Raw genomic sequence first — 18,251 nt, 5'->3', positions numbered from 1 at the left:
TTGATACAAACCTAATGATTTCTTTCCTTTGAATGTCATTGAGGCCATTGAGTGTTCTGGTATCTGAACCTGGGTGTGTGGTAGAAATCTTCGCTAAATGTTTTGGAAAAGTTTCAAAAGGAGAATTGATTTTATTCTGTATGGACTAGACTTCACTGTACAATGAGGAATTATTCTATTTGCCTCAAATATGTATTTATATTCAATATTGATCTTCATTACACAGTCTACTCAGGATCTTTTTGACTTTTTATATTGCGTAATTGCCTACTCTAATTAGGGTGTAATATAAGATTATAATATGAAATGGTTTACGAATTGTTTCCAAATAACTAGTTTTCCCTCTTTACGGTTTTCTTTGGTTATAAATTTGAGCTTTAGTGGGTTTTTTATTATAAATTTCAGCTTTCTGCGTAATAGTTGTAGGATTTACTTCTGTGTAACCAGTAAATTAAAATGACCATATCAATTTTTCTGGTCACAGAACTGTAATTACTCTGGGCTTTTCTTCAAGTTGTAAGTTGTAGCAATAGAACTTTGGAATTGGCTGTTGTGCTGCCTGAAGTGAGATAAAAATAAAACTTTTTTTTTCTACCTGTAAAATAGACATTGGACAAAAACTTTGCTCATTGATAATTTGGTTGATCATTCATTATATTTTTGTATTACATCAGCTCTCATTAAGCTGTTTTCGTAAGTTTTATGGCTGGTAAACCCTGTTCATAAAGATCTTTAAAAAATAATTACTGGTGCTTTAACAAACTTGGTTTTTTATCCCCTTGTGGTATACAAAATGTTGAATGAAAGTCATCACATTTCTGACAATCTCTTTCCTTGAGGAGAGTTTAAGTGAATTTTTTTTTCTCTTGTTTAGGAAAACACCAAACTACTTGCAGACATTTTTCACTGACAAAATCTTCCGTCTTGAACTCTTCAAAGTTTTTCAGTGAAGAATGAATATTGCTTTGTGTTTTACGTAGACTTCAAAATTACATTATGAAGTAATTATAATATTGTCCTCACTAGCATAAACAATTATTAAGCAGATGAAAAAAAAATTAAAACTATCAGTGTTTTTACTTTTTATCCAATTCTGCATTGTTCTTGAAGTTTAGAACACTATTTATATTTGTTTGCTGATGGTAGCTGAATGGAAAGAAATTGATATTTTACAATTGTACTCACTTTTATACCTACTTATAATATTACTTTCTACATTTTTTTCAAATATGCGTAGTCTGCACATAATCGAAACTTACGCGCAAGGGAGTAAGACTTGTATTTTTTTAATTATTCTCTTACTAACTGTATCCTAGCCAGCGTCATGAAATTAAAATTTACGTATACCAAGCAGGTAGTTTTCTCTAAAAGACTAACAAATACTTGGTCTTTATATATGTGCATTATCTGTCTTTCAGCTCACAGTGGGAGCGCTTACAGCGTGATGATGGAGAACCTGGGCAGTTGAAAGGTATCAGATACAGTAACTCTGTAGGGGCTTGTAACATGAAATGTGTAGTTTTCAGATTGACTTGGTGGTTGTTATCTGATAATGTGTGAATGAAATTATATAGACAAGGCTACCTATTAGCATTCAGTTACGGTTCAGGTTAATCATGTTTTTTGAGAAGGTGTTCTACAAAGGACTGTTACTATTTTTTCCCCTAGCATATATCCTGGGAGTAATCTTTCTTAAGGTCCTTTGTGGGTAAAAGCAGATTTCTTTAAATCAGTATTTCTAGTGTAAGAATGGATAAGGAATGGCCTGACTACTGATGGTCAAAACTCTGTGTGACAACTGGCAGAACTGTCTGCATGGGTAGAAGGGAATGTTACGCCTGGTGCATTACACTGGATTAGGACTTTCATAAACAAAACAGGTGTCCTATGTCCTTATTTCTTGGCAAAGAAATGTCAGAATCGCAAGAATTCTTTCTGTTCTTTCCTTGGATGAGTACAGCTTTGTCAATTGTATACTTAAAACAGATTTGAAAGTCAAATCTCAGTGTATCTGTCGGCCTTCATGTACAATTTAGGAAGGAAGACTAGAACGTTTTCCTGGTGATGTCAGTCGGTCATGGTCTTTTGACCAATTCTTAGTTTGGGAACACTTTTTCCATGACAAATAAATTCTTCTTTAGATAGTAGGTAAAAGAGCCACTTTTTACAGTTGTCTTAAGATAATTGCAATGATCAGATTGTTTCCAATATTTGCTTTGTAATCAGTAATTTTTTGATACTGTTGACCAAAGGAGTTTGATTCAAAGTGTTTGTATTAAATGCCCTTCTTCTGTGCCCAGATGACCATGAAACACTTTTGCACCTGACAACCCCAAAAAGGGAGACTTTATTCAAAGCACATTTTTTAGGATTTTTAGGTTTATGTAGTAGGAAAAATTGCCTTGTTGGTAAACATCATTTAATAATAACATGCATAAAAAGCAGTCATAATAAATTTTACTGTGGATGTAATTAAGCAAATAGATCAGTGCATGATGCAATATTGGCAGACCAGAAGAATGTAGCAGAAACAGATATTTCTGTATTAAACTAAGTTGTCTATATGTAAGATTTTATTTGGTGTTGCATTTTGTAATTAACATGCAATACAAAATAGTCTCTTGATTGTAAATGAAACTATAACTGCTGTCTGTTTGTGCCTATGTGAGAGGAAATTACTGCTAGCTATCATCTAGGATGCTTCTCATCACACTGAGGGGTCTGAATCTTAATTTTTAAACATGCTTAATTCCTTGATCTTTATTTGCTGATATCTGTGGATTAAAGCATAATGGTAACGGGTACTTCACAGAACAAGAAGCCATTGAAGTGAAAACCTGTAAGCAAAGAAGGCACAAGAGAGACCCTTTAGTGGTCTCTATGGTTAGACAACTGATGAAGTAAGGTGGTTTGATCATCCTGTTCATATGCATAAGCTATGTAAAAGAAGCAGCTACAGTGACAAGCAGAGGAAAGTAAAGGGAAAAAATACAAAGTAAAAGTAAAAAGAGGGAAGGAAAATACTAGGTCGTAGTTCTTGTGTGTTTTAATGTGTGAGACTTTAATCTTAATGAAGTATACATGTAGCAGGCTAGGTCAACTGGATCAAGTTTAAAATTTTGGAAATATTTTCTGTAGGAAATAAAACAGTGGGTAAAAATTGTGAGATGCTGAACTGTTTCTCAGAAGTGCAACACTGCTTCTTTCTCCACCATGCCGGTCCTGTTCCTGGCTGAGCTTCTGGCACAGTCTGGAGCAGCCTGAAGGTTGGGTCTTGAAGAAAAGCTTTACCGTTGTATTTAAATACATCTCTCAATCTGCCCTGTTGCTAGAAAAATTACCTTAAATGAAACTGGAATTTTTTGTGATTATTTTTTTATAGGGAGATCACACCTTAGTGATTTATGAATCTCTGATGCTTCAAATACGGTTTCTGAGATGAGTCCATAAAGAGTTCAGAATGTTAGTTTTGTTTAGCTTCATGCCATTCCTTGGCCCTTCACTGATTTTATATCTCTGATAGTGGGGTTAAGAAAGTAGCCATGCTCATATACTAGTAGGAGAGAAGGAAAAGAAGAATGCAAACAAGTCTAATTTGAAGTTTGTGGATGTTCAGAGTGGGTTTTGGTGACTCATAAACTGTTTATTTTATAGGACTTTCTGCACATACACATGTGGAACTTCCTTATTACTCCAAATTTCTTCTAATAGCTGCTTACCTCGCCTCCTACAATCCTGTTAGGACAGACAAGAGGTTCTTTCTTAAGGTAATGACATTTTTTTCTTAGTGCTGCTTACTGGATTCCTGCACACTGAATTTCCTAGTTTAAAACTTCAACCGTTCATTTTGAGCTCTGTTTCTGTGTGTGTTTTATTTGATTTCATCAGAAGTTGTTCTGTAGATCATGTATAGTGATTGCTAATGATCACTTAGACATTATGAATGTCTAATAAACCCAATTTCCTCTTCATTTCAAAACACGCATAGCACTGTTAAAGCACAAGTATTGTGCTTTGTTTTTGTAAGTTGATACAGCTCCACTTTGTAAAGATTTTAGTGGAGTGCCTGCAGTGCCCTTAGGTATAAGTCACACTTAAGTTTCCAGAGTAAGGTACAAACCAGAACTGCATTAGCCTTTAATGAGGTAAAATGACACAGTGCATTGTTAACTTATTTATACAGTTTTAAGCTTATGAAACAGAAACAGACAGTTGCTTTTGCAGAAGATGTGGTTCTGTTAGCTGGCACATGCTGTGTTGAAATGATGGTAATGCATGTTTTAGGATGAATGTGTTAATCCTCACTACCAAATCATGGGCTAAACCCCGTTTTCTGTAAGTTCTTGCCATGTACAGGTTGAAATTCTTTTTCTTGTTTTCTTTGGGCTATGTTGTGGTCATGCTGCAAACAAACGTTGTGGTGCCATATTTGCTTGTTTTCTTCTTCCCTTCTAAAAAAAAAAAAAAGTTGTAGGTACATGTTTTGAGAAGTTACTGCAGTTCCTAGTGATGACATTACTAGTATGCTTTTAGCTTAAACATGGGGTTTGTGTTTCTGGTATGATCTTACGTGGAAAGCTGTACGTGTTTCACCCTTCTGTCTAGTCCTTTCCTGAGAAGAATGGAGGATTACTTGTAGTAAGTGCAGATTGACAAATTTTCTTTATGGGCAACCTTTGTTCTTTTCACTTGGCCAAAGCAATTACTTTGTAAGAAATTTATTTGCTGAAGAAGTGGTTTTGCCCAGATTTTTCCATATCAGTGTTAGAACTTAAGAAGAAGGAAAGCTTACAAGAGTCAAGTCAGTAAAAGCGTGTTATCAAAAAGTGCCACATCTTTCTTGTTTGCATCCATTGAACAACCTTCTCAATTTTTTTTCCTTTTTTAGTATCTCTTCAGTTAGTAGGATCATGTGCAAGAGTAGAAACTAAACTTCTGTAAAATAAACATGAGCTTCTAAGATATTTGAAGCAGGGACTGTGAAGGTATTTCAATCAGTGATATTAAGTATTTTCCCCAAGAATTAGTGAAGCAGGAGAAGTTACCATTCTTGCTACATGTATCATCTGATAGCAGTTAGCCCTTCATCAGGTGCTAAGGCAAATTTCAGAAATAGCTGCATCTTAAAGTCCAACAAAACCAACCCTTTTGGAGGGGGATGTTCAAGTTGAGTGTTTAATAGATTATGGTTTTATCAGGTTTGTGATGAGATTCAGAGTAGATTACAGAAAAGTGTCTTCTGGAGTGATTTAACTAAGGACTGCTAGACAGTAAAAGGGATGCAAACAAAAAGATGGTCTTTGAGCTGTGAATCTGCACTACTGGTATACATGGTAGGCTACACTACAGCTAAAGATAAAGTCACAGTTTGTGGGAGCTTGGAATACTAACAGCCTGATAAAGCAAGGAAGTAATAATTGGCAGCGCTGCAAGTTCAAGAGCTTTGAAGTAGACTGAGAGAAAAATACGAAGTTGGTTTTGAAAGGTAGTCTTTAAAACAAAAAAATAGCAATCTATGTGAAGTCTCCATTTTATTGTTTTAATAGAAAACAGGAATAAAAACTAATTGGAAAATTAGCTCTGAATTTCATATGTTTCTTTGTGCTTGCATAGAAATAGGGCACAGTGGTGGATTGACCCCGGCGGGACACCAGGTGCCCACCAAAGCTGTTCCATCACTGCCCTCCTCAGCTGGACAGGGGAGAGGAAATGTAATGAAAAGCTTGTGAGTCGAGATAAGGACAGAGAGAGATCACTCACCAATTACCATCACGGGCAAAACAGACTCGACTTAGAAAAATCTAATTTATTACCAAGCAAAACAGAATAGAGTAATGGGAAATAAACTCAAATCTTAAAACACCTTCCCCCGACTACCCCCTTCTTCCTGGGCTCAACTTTACTCCCAAATTTTCTCCCTCCTCCCTGCCAGTGGCACAGGGGGACAGGGAATGGGGGTTGTGGTCAGTTCATCACACCTGGTCTCTGCTGCTCCTTCCTCCTCAGGGGAGGACTCCTCACACTCTTCCCCTGCTCCAGCCTGGGGTCCCTCTCACGGAATACAGTCCTCCACCAACTTCTCCAACATGAGTCCTTCTCACAGGCTGCAGTTCTTCACCAACTGCTCCAGCGTGGGTCCCTTCCACAGCGTGCAGTCCTTCAGGAACAGACTGCTCCAGCGTGGGTCCCCCATAGGGTCACAAGTCCTGCCAGCAAACCTGCTCCAGCCTAGGCTCCTGTCTCCATGGGGCCACAGGACAGGGTCACAGCCTTCTTCAGGTACATCCACCTGCTCTGGTGTGGTGTCCTCCATGGGCTGCAGGTGGATATCTGCTCCACCATCATCCTCCGTGGGCTGCAGGAGGACGGCCTGCCTCACCATGGTCTTCTCCAGGGGCTGCAGGAGAATCTCTGCTCGGGCGCCTGGAGCACCTCCTCCCCCTCCTTCTTCACTGGCTTTGGTGTCTGCAGAGTTCTCACAGCTTCTCACTCCTCTCTCTGGCTGCTGTTGCTCTTGTGCAGCAACATTTTCCCCTTCTTAACTCTGTTATCCCAGAGGCACTATCACTGTCACTGATGGGCTGAGCCTTGGCCAGCAGCGGGTCCATCTTGGAGCCGGCTGGCATTGGCTCTGTTGGACATGGGGGAAGCTTCTAGCACCTTCTCACAGAAGTACCCCCTGTAGCCCCCCGCTACCAAAACCTTGCCATGCAAACCTAATACTGGCACCTGCTGACTTGCTTTGAAACACTTTTGATATAATTCATATATACCATATGGAGATCCCAGCATAACCTTTAAAATGCGTGAGTGCAGTTTGTTGTGATCCATCACTAGCATGCTGTGTAACCTCAGGCTTGATCACTTTCGCCTCCAAAAGGTCTCTGTTATCACCACAGTTGTCTTTTCAAAGGCATGATAAAAGGATTACTTTACTGTCTCTAAATATCTGTGATATGTATTAATTGAATGAACTAATTTTTTTAGTCTGGCAAATTATGCAAAGGAAACTTAAAGCTCTGTCTAATATTAAGCTCTTCAGAAGTCAGGCAAGAAAAGCCACAGTTACTGAGATCATCTTGACATGGCTCAGTATTGAGCTCCACAAATATGAAGTACAAGATTTTAAACATTATAATGAACAAATAATTCCTTCATTTGAGATATTTTCTCCCCGATTCACTGAGCATGCGTATGAGGTATACTTATTAATGAGGTACACTTCTCAAGGCTGTGGAAAAACTCATCAGGTGATGTTTTGAGAAATAGCACTTAACTATGTTTAAAGAACATTATACTTGTACCTCTCCAGTAATTTTGCATCATTTATGCATGTCATCCTTCATGTGCCTCTGTCTTTTTTAATTTTTTTTACCTATTCATTTGTAACATCTTGTTTACTGTATTTCTGTCCTTGTCTTGCCCTTGTATTTTCAGTTGAGATCCAAGAACACTTGATTATTTTCTTTGGACAGTCCTTCCTTTCTTAAGGCTGCTTTAAAGCTGCACCTTTTTAAATTATGTTCCTTTCCCCCCCGCCCTCCTCCTTTCTGTTTGTCGTTTAGCTCCTGCACCTTGAACTATCTTTGTATTGTATTGATTTAATTCCTGGTTGTCATTCTGCCAACTTTCGTACCATCCAGATTCTAAACTGGAACAGACAAAAGGTCAAAATTCAAATGGATTTTATGCATGGATACATTTTAAAAATGAAGTGACCATCATTTAACTTTTCTCGAAAAAGGAAGAAATGAAGCATCTGTCTTTTTCATTAGATGATTGAGGGTATGAGGAGGATGGTGGCATGAAGTCATATTAAAAACAAATTTTTACTGCCTTTTCTCATCAGTCCCTGATTAGATCAGAAAAAAAACCTTATGCATGTTACAAAAAATTATTAGTGTGTTGGTTTTTGGCTTTGCACCACTTGGGACACAATGAAGCAGGAAGAAAGGCAAGTGTAATTTTAGGAATTATAGTAAGAAGGATTGCTAGTAACATAAAGACAAATACTGGAAGTGTAGTAAGGAAGCAGAGCCAGACTAGTGCACTGCTGTATGTAGCATACAATTCTTTGTTGACTGTTTTGATTCTGTCTTTGCTATAGAAGAAGCATGAAATAATTTACATACAATATTTGCTCTTGTCTGTTGTTTACAGCATCATGGGAAAATTAGAAAGACCAACTTTATGAAGAAACATGAAAAGGTATGGATTTTATCTTTCTAAGCTGAACTTGGCAACAAATGCTTTCTTTCTACTGTACTGCTGGTTTTGTATTTTGTTTTGCCTCATTGTTTACTGTAGAAACAACAGAATTGCATAAATAATTATTGGTGCATTTGTTTTGTATGATACAAATTTCTGTATGATACACACATGTTTATTTCATTGAAATGTAATTGTAGCATAAATTTTTCTCCTAAAGCCTTATTTTTGCGTGTAAGAAAATGTGCTTAATAAAGCTAATTAAAGGACATCATACATGGAAAAGCCAGCTATCAGAATTTCTCTCAAAGATGTTAGAGTAATAAGCCGTTAGTAGTTTTGAAAGTCAAGTCACTTTAATTCCCAGTGATGCAGTGAGGTATAAGAGCTTAAGCTGGTGTGTTGAGGCTTGGAAACTTTGCAGTCCTGTCTGTTGTGTAGGATTCCATCAAACTATTAACTAACCTTTTCATGGTTATAAATAGCTAAGTATCATTGATTTCATGGGAGCTATACCAGTTTTTACTGACAGAGGCTTCGTATGCTAGGAAAAGCAAATAGCTATATGTATATTTATAACTGTAATGTAGAAAGAGAAATAAAATTTTAACATTTATAACTTGTTGCCTTATTTTTAAATAAATCTGTAAATGAAGAGCAGTGTAGACAGCACTAAATCCCTGCTGAAACAATCATTATATCTTTTTCTTCTCTATGGTACAGGCAGTGTAAATAATGAGAAAAATTTTAATATGATAGCCTAATAATCCTTTGTTTCTGATCCTGCATATAGCCTATAGCCTTTCCCTAATTTTTCTTCTGCCCCTGCAGGAGGACAGAGTCCTTGGTTATCCAAAGACTTTTTTTCCAAGTTCTCTTATTCCTGTAGGGGCACAATTTTTGCATGTGAAAGTGTCAGTGAGCACAGTTTTACTTCAACAGTGCAATGTGTTGTACCGCTAGGTCGATACTGATGTAAATTTAAGAATTCTGAAGTCTCTGAATGCCTATGTCCTGTACACATAGCTGTTATGTGTGTTTGCTCCGTGGCACGTGAACTCCTGCGAACTTCTAGAGCATTTAATTATTTTCAGGACTGCTGTATTCTTGAAATATCTCCATGTCTTAATTAATTGATAAATAATCTTCAGAAGAATGGATAATTACTGTATCTTAGACTGAAATCTTGTTCTTTCCTTGCATCCTCTGCAGGAAAGATATTTTGTTTCATTCTTCCTTGGCAATAGATTTCCAGCTTGGATGATGAGATAGGAACAATTAGGGAGACGGGAACAGCTAGGAACGTTAAAAAAAAAAGAGAAAATAGAGATTTGATGAAGAAATACGAAGGTCGTGATCACCTTAGCTGTACCATAGAGCTTGTTCTCTTGAGTTACTGTTTATGTTAAATGGATTTATAACTGAGTTCACTACTTAGTGTTCAGAAGTGCCTGCATTAACGATAAATTGGTTTTCATTTTATTATTGTTCTGCAACAAACTAAATGCTACTGAGTAGGTACAAAAACAGAACAGAAGGAGGTACTCAGGAAAGAACTGTAAATGAGAGTAACTCAAACAAATGTAATGAAAACAAAATTAATGGTCAAAAAGATGAGTAAGACTTCAGTTAATGTTTTTACTTTAATTAGAATAATTCTAATTTTGTAGACTTTACATTTACCATACAACTTATGCATTGAACTGATAATCTGAAAGCATCATTAGACATGTGTGGAGTTAAAGCAGCTTGGTTTGTTGCCCAGCTGTAACAAGTAACTTGCATAGTCAGGAAAGACTTCTAAGACTGCAAATGATCTAATTCTTGCATTTCTTTGTTTTATTAAAAATTAGTGTTACTTGGAAGAGACTTATAACTTCATAATCCTAGCAAATCAAATATAGTTAACATAAAACATCAGGTTTGCTGATACCACCAAGCTGTGTGGCGTGGTCGACATGCTGAAGGGAAGGGATGTCATCCAGAGGGACCTTGACAGGTTTGAGAGGTGGGCCTGTGTGAACCGCGTGAAGTTCAAGAAGGCCAAGTGCAAGGTCCTGCGCATGATTGGGGCAATCCTAAGCACAGCTACAGGCTGGGTGGAGAATGGATTGAGAGCAGCCCTGGGGAGAAGGACTTGGGGGTGTTGGTTGATGAAAAGCTCAATGTGAGCTGGCAGTGTGCACTTACAACCCAGAAAGCCAACCATGTCCTGGGCTGCATCACAAGAAGCGTGACCAGCAGGTCGAGGGAGGTGATCCTGCCCCTCTACTCCACTCTGGTGAGACCCCACCTGGAGTACTGTGTCCAGCTCTGGGGTCCTCAGTACAAGAAAGACATGGAGCTGTTCGAGCGAGTCCAGAGGAGGGCCATGAAGATGATCAGAGGGCTGGAGCACCTCTCCTGTGAAGACAGGCTGAGAGAGTTGGGGTTGTTCAGCCTGGAGAAGAGAAGGCTCCAGGGAGACCTTAGAGCAGCCTTCCAGTACCTAAAGGGGCCTACAGGAAATCTGGAGAGGGACTGCTTACAAGGGCACGGAGTGACAGGACAAGGGGTAATGGCTGAAGGAGGGTAGATTTAGATTAGATATTGGGAAGAAGTTCTTCCCTGTGAGGGTGGTGAGGCACTGGAACAGGTTTCCCAGAGAAGCTGTGGATGCCCCTTCCCTGGAAGTGTTGAAGGCCAGGTTGGATGGGTCTTTGGTCAACCTGGTCTAGTGGAGGGTGTCCCTGCCCATGGCAGGGGGGTTGGAACTAGATGATCTTTAAGGTGCCTTCCAACCCAAACCATTCTATGATTCTAGGAAAATATCTCTTGAGTTGACAGTGTTACATTAAACTCTTGACTGCATGCAAGAAACAGGAGTGTGTCTTAAGGATTAACAAATAGGATGGGAACTTTGTGGCATTTCAAGAGTACTTTTGCTTCTAGTTACAGAGCACTGGTTCTCTGCTTACGTGTTGCTTTATAGTTTACAGGTAAGGACTGTTTCACTATAATTATTGATGCCAGAAACTGAAAATGCTTGTAGGTCAGAGTGCAGTTTGGTTTTGAAAGTTTTTGAGGCGTGGTAGCTGTGATAGTGGAGAACAGGACTGCAGGTCCTAAGAGGATCTTCCAGACATGTTTTCCTTTTACTATACTGTAACCTTTATAAATATTTGCACAAAGATACAATCATCCAGATGTAAACTGTATTTTGGTGCTATGATTCCATAGTGAGGGAAACTGAAATATAGGGTTAAAGGATTACATATGTAGTGTTACAAATAAAAGCTTGTTTGCTTCAGTTGTTGGTGTGACAGCTTATATCAATATACCTTCTGTCAGAGAAGCTTGTCTAAAGACTGATTTAGAGATCAGATTCACCTAACTCAAAGTGGGTGCCTATATCTAAGCTAGTGTCTTTTTATAGACAGTGCAGAGCTAGTCGATGCAGTCATTGGAGTGTAGGGTGTGATTCGTCTCACACTAAAGTAGGTTCTACATTCAGTTGGATGAATTGCACCATAAACTGTATTGATTAGATTTCTACTGGCTATAATGGGAACTTAGGAAACTAGTTTGGCTGTACATACCTACTTGGCAGGAAGCTAGCATTAGATGAAATAAATCCTTCCTTAAAAGTTTAGGTACAGCCAGGGTAAAAATCTGTTTCTTGATTCTTAACTCTGTTCAGTCCAGAGGCTATGGTTTTTTTAATTAGAAAAAGTAAATCTTGTGAATGAGAGGAAAAAATTGACTTTATCATTCTGTTAATTGCCTTGTTGCTGTTAACAGCAGAATTTGTTGGGTTTCTTTGCACAGTTGCCCTGGAACAGCATTTTTCCAGTATAGTGACAAGTGAGAGAACTTCCTGGAGGAGCTGCTTTTGCAGGAGTATGCTTTTTCAGATGTCAGCCTGATAGAAGATCAAATGCGTTGGTGTGTCTTTTATGGGAAAAGAGTTTGTCTAGTTTATATGCTTCAACTTCAGTCTAGGATTTGTTTTGTATGAGAATTTCTAGCTTACAACTGAAGATGCTTCATTTGTATAGCAACCGGGGAAGTTCAGAAATGCTTTCTGCTAAGAAAAATGAGAAGTATAGTTCTCTTTTTAAGTATATCCTAAAAAGGTTGAAAATTCAGCTAGCTGAAGTTAAGGACTTTCTCCCTTTTGTGCAGGTTTAAGGGAGAGTTTTGGGTTAAGCTTTTACTCTTTAAAGAACACCTTTGGTTCTTGTTCATGAAAATTTGGAATATGAATACATGGCTTGCAGTTGCGGGACAGTGGAAGGCTTAGGCCAGTGACACTTTAGATAAAAAGCATAAGCACAGACAGTGGCAACTGGGGGAAAGTCAAATGGTTCAAAAGACAAGTGTATTGCCAAGGTGGAAAGACAGATGATAGAGGACACACAGAGATAATTTGATGGCTATAAAACTTTTTGAAGAGGTTTTATGAATGTGGAAGGTATCTTTGTTTTTAAGTGAGCTGAGGGGTCCCTGGATTTTTATAAATACTATTCTACATAGTATTCTGCCTTAGCTCCTTGCGGATGATTTGTAAAAATCTTATTCTTTATTATGTTCTGTTTGGAGGAATTTCTAAACGCCGCAACTCAGAAAGCCAACTGCATCCTGGTTGAGATAGACCCCACCTGGAGTAGCGTTCAGCTCTGGGGCTCCCAATATAAGAAAGACATGGAGCTGTTCGAGCGAGTCCAGAGGAGGGCCATGAAGATGATCAGAGGGCTGGAGCACCTCTCCTGTGAAGACAGGCTGAGAGAGTTGGGGTTGTTCAGCCTGGAGAAGAGAAGGCTCCAGGGAGACCTTAGAGCAGCCTTCCAGTACCTAAAGGGGCCTACAGGAAATCTGGAGAGGGACTGCTTACAAGGGCACGGAGTGACAGGACAAGGGGTAATGGCTGAAGGAGGGTAGATTTAGATTAGATATTGGGAAGAAGTTCTTCCCTGTGAGGGTGGTGAGGTACTGGAACAGGTTGCCCAGAGAAGCTGTGGATGCCCCTTCCCTGGAAGTGTTGAAGGCCAGGTTGGATGGGTCTTTGGTCAACCTGGTCTAGTGGAGGGTGTCCCTGCCCATGGCAGGGGGGTTGGAACTAGATGATCTTTAAGGTGCCTTCCAACCCAAACCATTCTATGATTCATTCCTATTCATCCAGGAATTTATTTCTGTTGAAGAAGTAAAAATGAAGTGCTGCTTCTAGAAGTTGCACTCTATTAGAATTAACTCTTCTGGCCTTTCCAGAAGAAAGCATTTCTCTCAATTGATTTGAAAGTTCAAAGCAGTATTCTGTCTAAGCTGAGAGCTAATAGTATTGAGAGCAAGAAACTTGTAACTGTATACTAAACACAACTTCAGGGATCACTACATGCTAATTGTGCTTGCTAGCTGCCTGGAGTGCACACGTTTTAATTACTGTATGTTGACTTTTTCTCTTGATAATAAAGAATAAGATTCACAGAACTGGACTGTTTAGAAGCAGAAGGGCAGGAGATTGTAAATTCATAACTTACACCATACCTGCATTCTGATTGAGGGTGTCATGCTAAAGTTTTGACTGCATGTTCCATTATTTCTCACAGTTTTCTTTGTTAGCCAAGAGGTAGCTATGGGGACACCTCCTGGATTGGAAAAGCTAAAACATGTATTGGAAATACCTTTTTGTTTTACTGAAGAAATGAGTGGTTGTGTTTTACTGGTAACTAATGCCACAGAGGTGCTGGTGATATATTTGAGAGGTGTTCTTTCCCAGAAGCATTTTGAAAAAAACTGTCTTTTGAAATTCCTCTTTAATCTTGGTTGCTCTGGTAGTGAGAATAAATCACTGTACACTACAAAAAAGGAAACTGGGTGTCAAAGTAGAGAGAATGAAATACGAACTTAAAAGGAAACAAACATTTCCCTTGTCAGAACTTTTGACAGTCTGGGTCATAAATCTCTGTAGTCCTAACAATGGTGCCTGACTTGTAATACTACCTCGTTCTGCTCTATGAACTGTACTTCTCCTTTTTGTAAAATTGGTTATTTTAAAAATATTTAATACTGAAAAATCAGGAACTCATATTTCTGTGAATTCAGTTGAATTCCATGTTACTGTGTACAATAACCTGTAATGCCTAAAACGTCCATCAGTGTCAGCTGAGGTGTGAAGATGTGTGTGGTGCAAAAGAAAGACAAGGGGCAGAATAGCTCTGTAAATGCGGAGTTGAGTAAATAGCTGTGTTCTGATAACACTGTAGCTGGCAGGTAGCTCTTCATACAGCAGCTCTTCCCAGCAAAGGAGCTGACCTTGGGCTCAGTCCGCTGAACTCTTTATTTTAGCCAGCTAAACTCATGGGAGGCAGATGCACGCTGGGCCCTCACACTCAGCACTGTTTGGGCATCTTGAATACTCTGTCCAGTTTTGCCCCCCTCCAGTGCAAGATGCACGTCAGTAAACCAGAACAAGTTCAGCACAGAGACATCAAAATGGTCAGGGGCTGGAGTGCTTGCCCTGCAAGGAGAGGCTGAGGGAACTGCAGTTGTCCAAGCTGGAGAAGGGAAGCCTAAAAGCAGGCTGTCCCGTACACGCAAGGAAATCATCAAGACTATACGATACAATGGTGGATGGTGAGAGAGTGAGAAATGATGAGTGTAAGCTGAAATGAGATGTTTACGCTGGGTATAAGGAAAACCTTTTTCCTTATGAGGACAGCCAGGCAGTGACACTGGTTTCCTGGAGAGGTGGTACAGTCTCTGTCCTTGGGGGTTTCCAAGACAGGACTGGTAAAGTCCTGAGCAAGCTGCTCAGACCTCCTAGCTGACCCTCCTCTGAGCAGGAAGTAAAAGAGAAAATGAAAAAGTTAAAATCAGCCAAAAATACAAACTCAGCAATTCTGTTGGAAAAAAATGAGCAGTCAATACATTTTATTCCTGCAGAGATAGTTGATCCAATTTAAAAAAAAAAAAAAAGTTTTAGGAAGTAAAACTCACAGAAGAGCTTGAGGTATGCATGGACCTCTGGTCTAGTCCAACCCCCCTGCTCAAGCAGGGTCACCTAGAGCAGGCTGCTCAGGACCATGCGCAGTTGGGTTTTGAATATCTCCAAGGATGGTGACTCCGCAGCCTGCCTGGACAATAAGTTGCAGTGTTCAACTGTCCACACGGGTAAAAAGATTTTTTTTCCCACATTTAAATATAATTTCCTGTATTACAGTTGGTGCCCATTGCCAAGTTATTCTACTCGTTTTCTAGACCATACGGCTGTTTATTAGGCTAGTTTGGTGTGGCATTTAAGATGAGGAACTCTTGTTATGACTTTGCACCTCTGTGAGAGGAAGAGAAAACCTGTTGGCTAAAATGATTCAAAGGAAGCAGATACATTCATACTTTAGCAGAATCTTCTCTTTTTATGCTTTTTCAAAATCCAAATATTTGTCTTCAGTAAGTCAAACACATCAAACAAGTGTATCTTTGTTTTTATAGATTTGTAAAAAACTATTGTTCTGTTATGTGCAGTTCTTTGTGGGTGATTGTGGATTATAGACTGACTGTAGACAATAGAATAAATCTAAACCTTTAATTTTTTCACTAGCTAGAAATTCTGTGTGCTTTTAAGCCTAACTTGTCTTACTGTTGATAAACTGAAGAAAACTATGTGCACCTTGAGAATATAGTAAAATGTAGTCTTTCCTCTTTAATCTTTAGATTGGGCAAGGTAATTTAAAAGGACAAGTAAATTTATAAATCTAGTGATGGGAAATTTGGCCTAAGATCCTCTGTTACAGCTCAAAAATGTTTCTATTTATTGAGCAGTTTGAACTCTTGCCATGTTAAATAGAGCTCCATGTCTATATCTTTATTTTGATCAATAAGCTTGTATTCAGTGTTTTCCATAATATATGAGTAGGCTGTATGAAAGACTACTGTGAATTACAGTGCCTCCCCAGAGACTAAAACGATGTGAGAATAACATCTTGTGGTACTCCAGGAAAGATCTATTGGATTGAAAAGTCTTGTTTCTGTTGCAGACCAGCAATCACCTCCTTGGACCAAAGCCATTTCCCCTGGACAGATTGTTAGCAATATTATATAGTATTGTGGACAACAGAGTTGCTCCAACTGCAAATATATTTTCTCAGGTGAGTGTGAACTTTCTCGGTTTCCTTTTTACTGCCTGGATTTTTTGAAAAGGTTTTACATTAGTTTTCATAAGTCATCATTCTAATGAAATGTGATAAGAAAACATCCACAACAGTAATTTACATTGAAGGCTCAGAGTAATATTTATCTGTATTACTAGCTATGAATTCAAGATTTTATCTGTGTAATGGTCTGAAACCTTCTAATAGCTAACTTTTTCCTGATTCTGGACTGTGATCTGTGTTGATTAGTTCCTTGACTTCTCATTGAAGTTAAGCGTATAAATGTTTACTGTCCTGTGGCCAAAATTAGTCGCCTTGTAAAGCATGTTACAAAAATGTAGTGGTGAAGTAGAAGCAGAGGGAAGAATAAGGTATTCGCAGGTGAAAGATGTTTGCTGTGATACATGTATCTTAGGGATCATGTTTTTCGTCTGTACCAGCTTTAACAGTTTGTCAGAGAAGAGTCAATATCCTGTTTCACTAGATGGCAGCATAACTATAGAGTTGAGTGGAATTAAGTAAATCTGGAGTTTTGTCTAGAGCTCTGGGTTTGTAAAGTGTAAATACCTATTCTGTGTAACTAAAGATAGTTTTCTATTATCAACTTGATTCTTAGATCTTCCGTGTCCATCTTAGAAGATCTGAATTTCTTTCCTGCTTTCCATTTGTGCTTAGCTTTTACTTACAAAAATATTTCCTACCTTCCCTTGTTAGGTCTCAAATTTAACCAAGGATTATTTTAATCTGATGTCTGCATTCATATAAAGTTCTAGGAAACATATGCTCAAGATACCTAAACAATTTTGCTACTGCTTTAATCGTCACTGTTCAGTGTTCACACAAACGTTTGGCAAAATTCATTTCCCACATTTGTAGAATAACCAACCATAAATATGCATGTTGTAAAATCAGGCAATTTAGGAGCTAGGGAATTATAGTACTTTATTTAATCAGTGGTATGTGAATATCTTTGTTAATAGTGGTGGGAAACACAGATGCTTTATAGGTGCAGTAGTCAACTTACACCTTGACATAATGTTTTCTCTCAACTCCTTTAGTTAAAGGTTATTATATGATCTGAGCCATGAGAAATTATTAGACAACAACCTCAAAAATCTGGTAATACAAGCATTTATTCTTTTGTAATTAGATGAGTGATTTTTTTTTTTTCAGCTTACAGTCTGCACCCTCTTGAGTGGTCAATGGTTTAGCTTTCAGATGTAATCAGGAGATGACTGAAAAAAATCAAGTTTAGACATGTTTATGCATCCTGTACTTGTTTCTTGTCTGTCTTCTGTCATACCACAGCACCGCAGGAATTCACTATGCTTTCAAAAGGACCTTGAACTCTGTGAGTATTTCAAAGCTACATGAAGTTTCCTATGGGCACATGTCGTATGAAGGGACACCACACGTTGTTGAAGCAGGCAGTTTCCCACCAGCCTTTGGATGACAGCTGCAGCCTTGTAGCTACTTATAGCATCTTTGGAGTACAAACAATACAGGGACCTTAGTGTTCATAAAAAAGCATAAATTTGGCCAGCTATATCTATTCACTTTGTAGCTGGAAAGAATTGCTTTTCTATGAATGTTGTGTTGATTCTTCAATTCACTGTACTGTGAAGTCTGTCAGTCAAGTCTGTCAGTCAAGGTATTGGTCACAGCTCTGTCCTTACAGGGTGCTGGATTTGTGTTTTGCTCCAGGTAGTGCATTTTTTTATATAAGACATGAAGTGTCGAAGCTGAAACTCAGAATAGTGAGGCAAAAGGCAGTTGTCTTGTTTAGTAATGTTAGTTTATCAACAATGATTGATCTAGGTTTAGTTCAGTAAGAAATGGAGTCTTATGAGACTGTTACAGAAATTCAGGAGAAAATAAGATACAATCCATGTAATGTTCAGATTGGTTTCACTTGTG

At 38.5% G+C, this 18,251-nt stretch overlaps 1 protein-coding gene across 3 annotated transcripts in view; it reads left to right on the top strand.

Annotated features, from left to right (window-relative positions):
• ORC5 (origin recognition complex subunit 5) overlaps window positions 1–18,251 on the top strand; it is a 75,277-nt gene that overhangs the window by 19,529 nt on the left and 37,497 nt on the right. For all 3 annotated transcript variants that reach the window (XM_054811868.1, XM_054811870.1, XM_054811875.1), the window contains 4 exons: window positions 1,419–1,471; window positions 3,655–3,767; window positions 8,161–8,208; window positions 16,221–16,331. In XM_054811868.1, coding sequence (XP_054667843.1) covers window positions 1,419–1,471; window positions 3,655–3,767; window positions 8,161–8,208; window positions 16,221–16,331 — 325 coding nt within the window. The remainder of the gene's footprint in view (window positions 1–1,418; window positions 1,472–3,654; window positions 3,768–8,160; window positions 8,209–16,220; window positions 16,332–18,251) is intronic.

This window comes from Grus americana, chromosome 1 (genome assembly GCF_028858705.1).
Source record: "Grus americana isolate bGruAme1 chromosome 1, bGruAme1.mat, whole genome shotgun sequence".
Taxonomy (NCBI): Eukaryota; Metazoa; Chordata; class Aves; order Gruiformes; family Gruidae; genus Grus; species Grus americana.
Note: the sequence above shows the minus strand (reverse complement) of the source record. Positions and strands in the feature narration are given on the sequence as shown.